This window comes from Hakea prostrata, chromosome 2, assembly GCF_041222555.1.
Source record: "Hakea prostrata isolate BN-2017 chromosome 2, UWA_Hpros_2, whole genome shotgun sequence".
In the NCBI taxonomy this organism is placed as follows: domain Eukaryota; kingdom Viridiplantae; phylum Streptophyta; class Magnoliopsida; order Proteales; family Proteaceae; genus Hakea; species Hakea prostrata.
The window spans coordinates 24,596,423-24,605,533 of NC_142601.1; the positions used below are offsets into that span (position 1 = coordinate 24,596,423).

Consider the following 9,111-nt stretch of genomic DNA (forward strand, 5'->3'; position numbering starts at 1 on the left):
TGTAAGTAAACCAATACTATTAACAATTCGTTGTGTTGTTTTACCTTTCAATTGTTATATATGCATGCCTTTCCCATACATAGAAATACAAAATAGGTAATTCCATAGCCGTTCAACAATTGAAGTGAAAGAGATTTAACAGCTGAAGACAATTACAAATTCCAACGGTTAATATATTGAGCAAGGAGAGTGGGAATCTAAAAACTTTGAAAAATCAATGTATTGAAAGAAAATGGTAGAATCTCACAGTTTCTGAAACTACCACTTTCCACAAAGCTTCACAGATGCGCAAACAACACATCTGAAGCAACCCCAGGATTTATTAAATCTTCTTCGTTCCAACATAAATAATTTTAGACAAACCCATGCTCTGCAAGTTAACTGATTCAGTTGTAGTTTCCCCAACTTAAAGTTCTACAGTTGCATGAAATTGTTTCATTCATAAAGACCAATAGTATTATGAAGATGTAACCTTCTCACCTCTCCTTCATTGACCAAATTGTGCAACAGTAGGTTTACATTTTAGCATCAGAAAAGATAATAACAGAAAAATATATATTTACATGTTGCCTCTCACTTTCTGCAAACTTCAACTTGGATATTGGGTGTTTATCACACCACAGGGGTATTATCTTTGAGCTTTTTAGTTATTTCAGCAACATACTTGCCCTGGTAAAATGCTTGTTGGAGCTCTAGTTCAGTGGGTTGTCGAGATCCATCTCCCGCGTAAGTCCCAGCACCATATGAAGAACCACCTTTCCATTCATTCATCTCAAACATGCCACTTCCAAAAGTGTACCCAAGAGGGACAAAAAGCATACCGAGATGTGACAACTGTGTTATTGCTGTTAATCTGCAAAATGGGGAGATGATGAAGATTATAACACATACAGTTCATAGACATATCAAAAGAAGAGCATTGCACTGAAGAGAAGAAAGCAAACAAAATTAACCAGCATCTACTCTCCAGTGTGGAACCCACTAGCAATTAATTAACATGGAAAACAAAGGAAAATGTAGACGAGTAAGAGAGAAAATTCAAGAATATGTAAAGTAATAAACAGATAATACCCACTAAGAATTACTGTAGGAAAATAAGGGAGTGGGAGAAAAGAATTGGGATAACATTTGTGTTTTCCAAAAGTTACAGAAGACCTAAATGGGACATGAAAGTGAGAAGATAACATTTGGATCATTAATCCATTGTTAATTTTTGCCTCATTACATGGTTCACAACTTATCCAACCTGAGCTTTCTTGAAAGCTCCTAACTTTTTTGAAGGGCTACGATAAGAGAGGGAAAGAGGTTGGGTCCTATGCTTATAACACATTCAAATCACCTGACCATATAATTCCTTTCCATATTTTTTGCTACCCCTTCACAGCTTGGGCCACAACATAGCTTTTTCCAGACATGCTAAACAAATGGCCTCAAGGAATTGAGTTGGAGTTCACTACAACCCAGGATTTATGTTCAATTGTTCATTAAAATAAATATAACACAAAAGGAGGTGAATTAATTGCCTGGCATTTTGCCATTTGCAAATAACAAAAACATCCAAGCCTCCACCACCCCTTCCAAAACATGCATCAACCCAATTTTGTAGAACATATGGAATGATTTTTAGAATCAGAGTTGTAGTGAGCTGTGTTATGTTCTAGATATGGGATATAATGGCAATTAATCAACAGAGCTTTTGACAAGAACATCTCAAGTTAGCTGCATAATTACCAATACACAGGATGGGAATCTGTAATTGTTGAGTTAGCCAAGCCAACAAAAAGACCGCTCTTCAGAACCTGAAATAGGTTCAAGAAATGAAGGATAACAAAACATTGTCCACGTACAAAACCAATTTTAAGGAATGATAAGGTGTTTTATCAAATCTTGGTTTGTAATGATCCCTTTGAGCCAAGGGATGGCTGATTATTAACCGATTTTGAAAACACAAAAGTGTTTTCGTGAGTTCTGGTTGGTAGACAATTGCCAAGAGTCATGGTATGTAGATTGATACATGAAGAAGATAAGGACCAAAGTCAAAAACAAAATAAAGCTACTGTTCATGTGAACAACCTGAATTACCATTCTCATATGGTACCCCGCTCAAGAAAACATTGTCAGACTCAGAAAGCTGGTTTGGTTTTATTTTATTTCCTACATCGAATGCTCAGCAAACAAGCAAGTTAGTTTTAGCAAGTCTTTATTTAGTAGGTCTTTCAGAAGCAAATAATTTCCTATTTTGAGTAATTACTAATTTTGTAGTTTTTCCTTTTGTGGTTTTCAGTTTCTTATTATTGTTACTTTTAATCCAACTCTATTTGTGAGAAACTTTGCCAATCTATATAAAGGAGCCATCAGTTGTAACATTTAAAAATTAAAACCAATGAAAATTCCAGTTGCCTGCTTGGGATCTTTTAGAGATATTTGTTTCAACAGCTGCAATGGCTGTGGGCGAGAGACCCAAGGCTGAGACAGCCATTTATTCCCAACCCCCTCCTCCTATCCTTCGATTCCTTCTTCTTTCCCTTTCCTGTGTTACTGTTTTTTCTTACTTCCTACTGCATTTGTGTTTTTTCTTACCTCCTCCTGCATTGTGCTGTGAGTTAACCTTCATCTTAAATACAACTGAACCTTACTGCTGCAGGCTGGTTAGAATATCTATAAACTGGAAATTACTTCTGATATGTTCATCACTCAACTAAAGATCATTGTTGCTGAAACCTACTGTTGGTCTATCATTGATCCTGCAACATGGTGGTCCTTAGTTGAACTTTTTCTACATTACATGGCTTGGAAGGTTCTGATCTAAAACTCTCTCCCCTTCTTGAGTGGAACTAGAAGAACTCACAACATTTCTCTTAAAAGTACTTAAGAAAGAAACCAACGGGGTTGGTCCAAGTGGTAAGCAGCTTGATCTGCTTAAGCAAGGTTCCGGTATCGAAACCTTGTGGATGCAAAAAATCCCCATTGGGAGACTCACCCACCAAAGCCAGGTGTGCGACCCGGGTCGAACACCGGATTAGTCAGGGCAAAGCCTTGGAAACCGGGGTTGGCAACAAAAAAAAAAAAAAAAAGTACTTAAGAAAGAAACTCTAGACTCTTGATGGAACATCAGACATGGGTGTACCTCAGAGTAACCATGAGGATTAGGGGAGAACATCATATGAAAGATAGTAGATAGTAATTCATTAAAGCTACATGTGTATACAGTGCACAAGGTTCCTACTATTTTGGGGTCTTGTGAGGGTCAAAGTGTATGCAGACTCACAATCACTTTCACAGAGAAGCTGTTTCTAGGCTTGAACCCATGACCACTTGGTCACAATGGAGCAACCTTACGATTGAACCGAGGCCTACACTATATAAATCATTAGAGTTGTTCCAACAAAAATATTTGAAATAAACAATAAATTAACCAGATTTGGAAACAAAGGGGCTATTATATGAAGCTATTTTAATCATTTGAGAAGAATGCTAGAAAAATCATAAACACAGCCTGTCAAGAGACAAAGTTTACAACACCTCCACCATCAAAAGCTGGGGTGGCCAACATCAAAAAACAAAAACCAAAAACAGGAAACAAAAAAACACCAAACCAAAAAAAAAACCCCCCCCCCCACCCATCTCAAATTCCTATAAGTCATAACTGCATCCACATAGTGGAATTTTTCTGTATGGTGACAATCGTACAAATACTTATAGGAGTCACCTTCATAAAAATTGGGACCCAGATGAAAAGCAAATTTCCCCCCACTAGTATTAGAAAATTAAAAAAAAAAAAAACTCCTAATTAACACCCCCCCCCCCCCCCCAAAAAAAAAAAATTACTCCTAAAATAAATTGGAATCTGGATGGAATGAGATAAGGTCTGCTATGAGGATTTAGATAACTGGAACTTGACCAGACAACATAATATCAACTTGAAGTCACCTGAAACTGCAACTCGGGAACGTCCAGCAAAGCCATGAGTGAGAACAGATTGGTCAACGATAAAGACCACAAGAAGAAATCAACATTGGATGGGTGAAAGAGAAGACAGAAGGCAGAAAAGCAATAACCTTTACAGAACAAAAAGTCAAGGAGTTCAACTATTCCTGCTCTTTTCCCTCCCTAAGTGGATTTTTTCTTTTTGGCTGGGGGTTTGGGTTGGGCTATAACTTAGTTTAAGTCCGAAAAAGTAAAAGTTGTCAACACCTAAAACAAACCTTACTAGCAGGGGATCACCTTTTTAACCCACCCTATCTGCACCCATATTGTACTAATTCTTTAACTCTTAACCATGACAAAAACCAAAAGACTTTCAGACGATAGTGCCATTCTGACTTCATCAAAATCCAAGACAGTAGTTCATGACAGTTTACATCAACAATAGAGCCCAACGTAAAGCTAGTTGAAGGAGTATCTCCATCTGGACTTAAAATTCTTCATTCCATTTTTTATCTAGCACTGCTGGTCAACTGCATTATGGTGCACAGTTAAATCATTATGGAGCTAAAAGAAATGTGAAAACTGCCATCATTGGTTGAAGCGCTATCTGATAATTGATATTGATCAATGCAAGTTTATCTACATGTTCCTTAAGCATCATAAATCTAGCTTTAATGATAGATCCTATGACAGTTATGGCTATCATCCACTAGATTTTGATATTATCAACATTTACAAGTTGATTAAAGCAAAATCTGAGAGACATCTCGCAATCACAACTTGAACAAATCTAATCATCTTCTTCATGATTCACACTTAAAGGACTTCTGACCCCTAAATAACATCCATCGGTTCCACCAATTGAGAATTTTATTCTCCTATCTTCATTCAAGGAGTCTGAGACCATTGGTTACTAAATTAACCTACTAGCAGCAATAAACTGAATGGATCTTCTGCAGGGAAATAGAAAAAGCCATAATACTCTAAAAGAAAAAACAAAATTAAATCAATTATCATTTCTTTTACCCACATCTAGAGTTTAAACATGGTTCAAAAGTATTCATAGATATACTGAAAGTGCTATTTTCCAGGTAAGGGCATCCACACATTAATGTGTCATTTGAAGAAGCTGCTTAAATTCAATGCAAGGAGGTGAAAGCCACACTTGAAATGTGAAAGAGAAGAGAGCCCTTTCAATGACCACACTCCAACAAATGGAAGTTTTAAATGGGAAGAGACAAAAGTCCAAGCAAGGGAGACAAGCTAAGCTCCTTTGAGAGCATTCAAGAACCACCGAGAAGGGACACATTACAACCTACGGAAACACAAGAAAAGAAACACCCTATTAGCATTAGAAGGGAAGAAGGCCTCTAAGAAAATAACTTCCATGGTTGGGTGGGAGCGCAGTCAAATTCACATAAACCTTACTCAGAAACTTAAGTTTTGCAAATTCAGAAATTATAGCATTAACAGAGAAGGCCTCTAAGAAAAGAACCTCCACGGTTGGGTGGGAGAGGAAATCGATTTTACATAAACCTTACTCTGAAATTCAAGAATCTGCAAATTCAGAAATTGTCAACCAAGATATACGCATGGACTAGTCCTTCCAGAAAAGCTAAACGACCCGCTCACCGATCCTTCTACTCCTTGCTCTTATTTTTATACACGTTTTGTTGCAACCTAGCAAATTGGTCTTAGCAACTGACTGATATCATTAACAGAAGATAGATTCTAGAAATCCCTTAAAAAAATAGCGAAATCCAAGTTCCAAACTGAGGAGCGTACAGGTCAGCGCAGAGGATATACCTCAAACAGAAAGATAGATTCCAAAAATCCAGCCTAACAAAGAACCCAAAGAGCGAACACAGGGGTGATAACAAACCAGAGGCGGCGATTGCATCAAGATCTATGTCTTACGGAGTATTTGAAGTTTAAACTTTCAATTGAAGAAACATAAGGAAAGAACAAGAAAAAATATGGGACTCACGCAGTATTCTCCTGGCCACCTCCATGGAAACCAGTGCTCCAGAAGATACCAGCAGGTTTGCCAGCAAGAGCCTGAGAATCGCCGATCTCATGGGAAGCATCAAAGAAAGCTTGACACTGAGCAGCCATCATCCCAAAACGAGATGGAAATCCAAAAAGAAAACCGTCGGCTTCTACAAGTTGTTCAGGGCATATCACTGGCACATCTTCTGCTTTTGGTGGAGCCTTCATCTTATCCAATACCTTCTGGGGAAGAGTTTCAGGTACCTTCAATTAATCAAACAATCAACTAAACATATTAATCAAAATAAAGAAACGGGGTTAAGAAAATCAACATAAACTGAAAACAGAAAAGCCCCTTCTTCTCAGAGGTATCAAACCCTTGATGCTTACCTGCCAAAGGGTAGCTTCGACACCTTCAACACTATTTGCTCCTCGATGCACTTCCTGTGCCATGATTCTCACATGACTGTGCAAGGAGTAGTAGCTGCATTGAAGAGTAGAGAGACACCATTAATAATAATTCATGATCACTGATACAATTAACAGAAGATCAGATATTGAATACCAAAAACAATAACAGAGAAGGAGGAATTGAATCCCACATTACATAGAGCTTCGTGTTGTTGGCCATGTCTGCCCGCCTGAGAAATGGAAGAAAGAAGACCTGAATGCACAGAGCCGTGAGAAGAAGGCCAAGTTGGAGATAAATGAGTTTTTATCTTGTTTTATATAAAAATTTGGGTTCTGGATTTTGTGGTGGGCCCGGTCTGGTGTTGTTGACCTGAATGGTGGGGGACCGGCCAGTCCACGAGATTGTATGAGGGGACTGGAAAACGTGAATGGTAATACTAGAGTTACTTTATGGCTATTTTTATTCTCTCAAGTTTCTAACAAAAATAAGACCCTAAGTATATTATATTGACTAAGTATCTTACAACATCGATATGATATACTTCCATTGTTTAATAGATGATAATGGTAAGAACACAATGATACAAATGAGTCATTTCATACCAGTATTGTATTAAATGTCATGTCAAAACCATTTAATATTGAATAAAGATAATACAATTAATGATTTGTATAATACCATACCAATATTGGTTCCGAACTAGATTGACACCCTGAAACTTAGGGTTTTTTATTTTTTGGTAGGTAAAAGAAAAGAGGGGATGCAATACTACAATAGTGACGACCTTGCGTTCCCCTGCTACGCAATGTCTTGACTTTTGAGTTTGACCTATGCAAGCATTAGCTCATAGATAGAAGACCTTAGTGTTCAAGGCAAGAGAAATGGTGCTAACAACCTTGCGCCCAAAGCCTTCTTTTTTCTAGTGAATGGAAGACAAGAACTCGCTTGCATTTATATCGATCACCACCTCTCTTAGAGCTTCAATTTAACCCTACTTTAGCGATTTGTGCTTCTTGGAGGTACATGCTTTGTGATTTCTTCATCCTCCAACTTCACATCACGCAATGGCTAGAATCCTTCTCTTTAAGCCTCCCTATTCTACAATGGTGTGTTTATGTGTAGATTTTATTGGTTGGTTGTCTTTGGGGTGCCTTGATTTTCGTTTCAGTAGAGGCTGGTTACATGCTAAACTTCGATTGCCCTACCCTTCTATATGCTGAAGATTAAAGTTTACTAGATTATCTTGGTCTGTATAGTCATATTTGTTTGGTTTCTATTATTGATTTGGAGAATTTAATGTTTGATCATCATAACTTGTCTTTGAAGGCATGGCCGACCAAGAGAACTGGTTGATGAGGGTGGCAATGCAACAAACTATTTGGAGGTTGGATAAAACTGAAGTCTTACACCCATATGATTGCAATAGAGAGGATAAAGCTTTTAGACACGCATTTCCCCAACTTCATCCCAATAGAGAGTTCTACAGGTCTTTCCATACAAAGCTTTAAATGGGGCCATTCTAATCGTCGACTTGTAGCTATTATTATAAGCAAACTCCACCAAGGCTAGGTGGTCATCCAAGTTACCACTCATGTCAATGACACATGCTCGAAGCATGTCTTCCAAAATCTGAATGGTCCTTTTTTACTGTCAATCAGTCTACGGATGATGTACAGTACTCGAATTCAACTGAGTTCCCCAGGCTTTCTACAAACTATTTTAGAAACGAGAGGTGAACCTCGAATCTCCATATGACACAATGCTAACCGGTACACCATGCAGTCTCACTACATTATGAATATACAGCCTGGCCAACTTGTCCATAGTATATGTGATCTTCATCGGAATGAAGTGTGCTAATTTAGTCAGTCAGTCCACTACCACCCACACTGAGTCATTCCCTTTACTAGTTTGGGGTAGACCTGTAATAAAATCCATAGCAATGTCCTCCCATTTCCAACAAGGTACAGGAAGAGGTTGCAAAAGACCAGACGGAGGCTTCCTGACAGCTTTTATCGGCTGACAAGTTCCACATTTGGCAATGAAATCTTCCACATCATTATTCATGCCGGGCCACCAAAAATATCCCTTAATATCATGATACATCTTTACACTTCCTAGATGAATGGTGAAGATGGACTGATGGGCATCAGTCAAAATCTCGGTCATGAGGTCTTCCACGCTGGAACACAAATTCTTTTCCTGAAAACAAGAGCACCGTCGAAGGCTAGGGAGAAATCAGTCACTTCCTTAGTCTTCGAGATAATCAAATCAATCTTCTTCTTCAGTTCCGAATTAGTCGATTGCAAAGCAACAATTCTATCTCTCAGACTCAATCGAATTGATACAGCTGACAAATATCATCGGAACCTTCTGGCACAATCTCAAGTCCAAGTTCAATGATGGAAAACAACAAGGGCTTACTAAAAAACGCGGGATCTACACTTCTCGATTGCTCTTTCTACTCAACGCATCAGCAACCACATTAGCTTTCCCTGTATGATATTGAGTATCACAATCATAATCTTTCACCAGTTCTAGCCATCTTCGTTGTCTCATATTCAGTTCTTTTTTGGTGAAGTAATACTTGAGACTCTTATGTATTGCTATCCTCTCACCATATAAATAGTGACGCCAGATCTTCAGAGGAAAAATCACTGCAGCTAATTCCAAATCGTGGGTAGGGTAATTATGCTCATAGTTATTCAACTGCCTAAATGCATAAGCTACTACCTTCCCATGCTGCATTAGCACACAACCCAAACCAACTTTAGAGGCATCGG

At 38.2% G+C, this 9,111-nt stretch overlaps 1 protein-coding gene across 2 annotated transcripts; it reads right to left on the reverse strand.

Annotated features, from left to right (window-relative positions):
• Positions 1–278: 278 nt before the first annotated feature.
• Positions 279–6,598, reverse strand: LOC149024130 (putative NAD(P)H dehydrogenase (quinone) FQR1-like 3). 2 transcript variants are annotated; one of them, XM_089144462.1, is made up of 4 exons: positions 6,524–6,598; positions 6,307–6,400; positions 5,915–6,180; positions 279–853 (listed from the first exon to the last, which is right to left on the reverse strand). In XM_089144462.1, exons 2-4 carry the CDS (start codon positions 6,367–6,369, stop codon positions 613–615), a joined length of 570 nt encoding a protein of 189 aa, XP_089000588.1. In that variant the 5' UTR covers positions 6,370–6,400; positions 6,524–6,598; the 3' UTR covers positions 279–612. The 2 variants fall into 2 exon arrangements, with proteins under 2 accessions (XP_089000588.1, XP_089000587.1); XM_089144461.1 differs by having other exon boundaries at positions 280–853; positions 6,519–6,598.
• Positions 6,599–9,111: the final 2,513 nt, after the last annotated feature.

What these genes read in the sequence shown, in the direction of transcription:
- LOC149024130 (XM_089144461.1), bottom strand. Translation starts at nt 6,547, where the DNA reads ATGGCCAACAACACGAAGCTCTATGTAAT. An exon ending in AACACGAAGCTCTATGTAAT is followed by an intron (nt 6,401 to 6,518) that starts GTGGGATTCAAT and finishes TCTTCAATGCAG; the next exon opens with CTACTACTCCTTGCACAGTC. An exon ending in TCGAAGCTACCCTTTGGCAG is followed by an intron (nt 6,181 to 6,306) that starts GTAAGCATCAAG and finishes GATTAATTGAAG; the next exon opens with GTACCTGAAACTCTTCCCCA.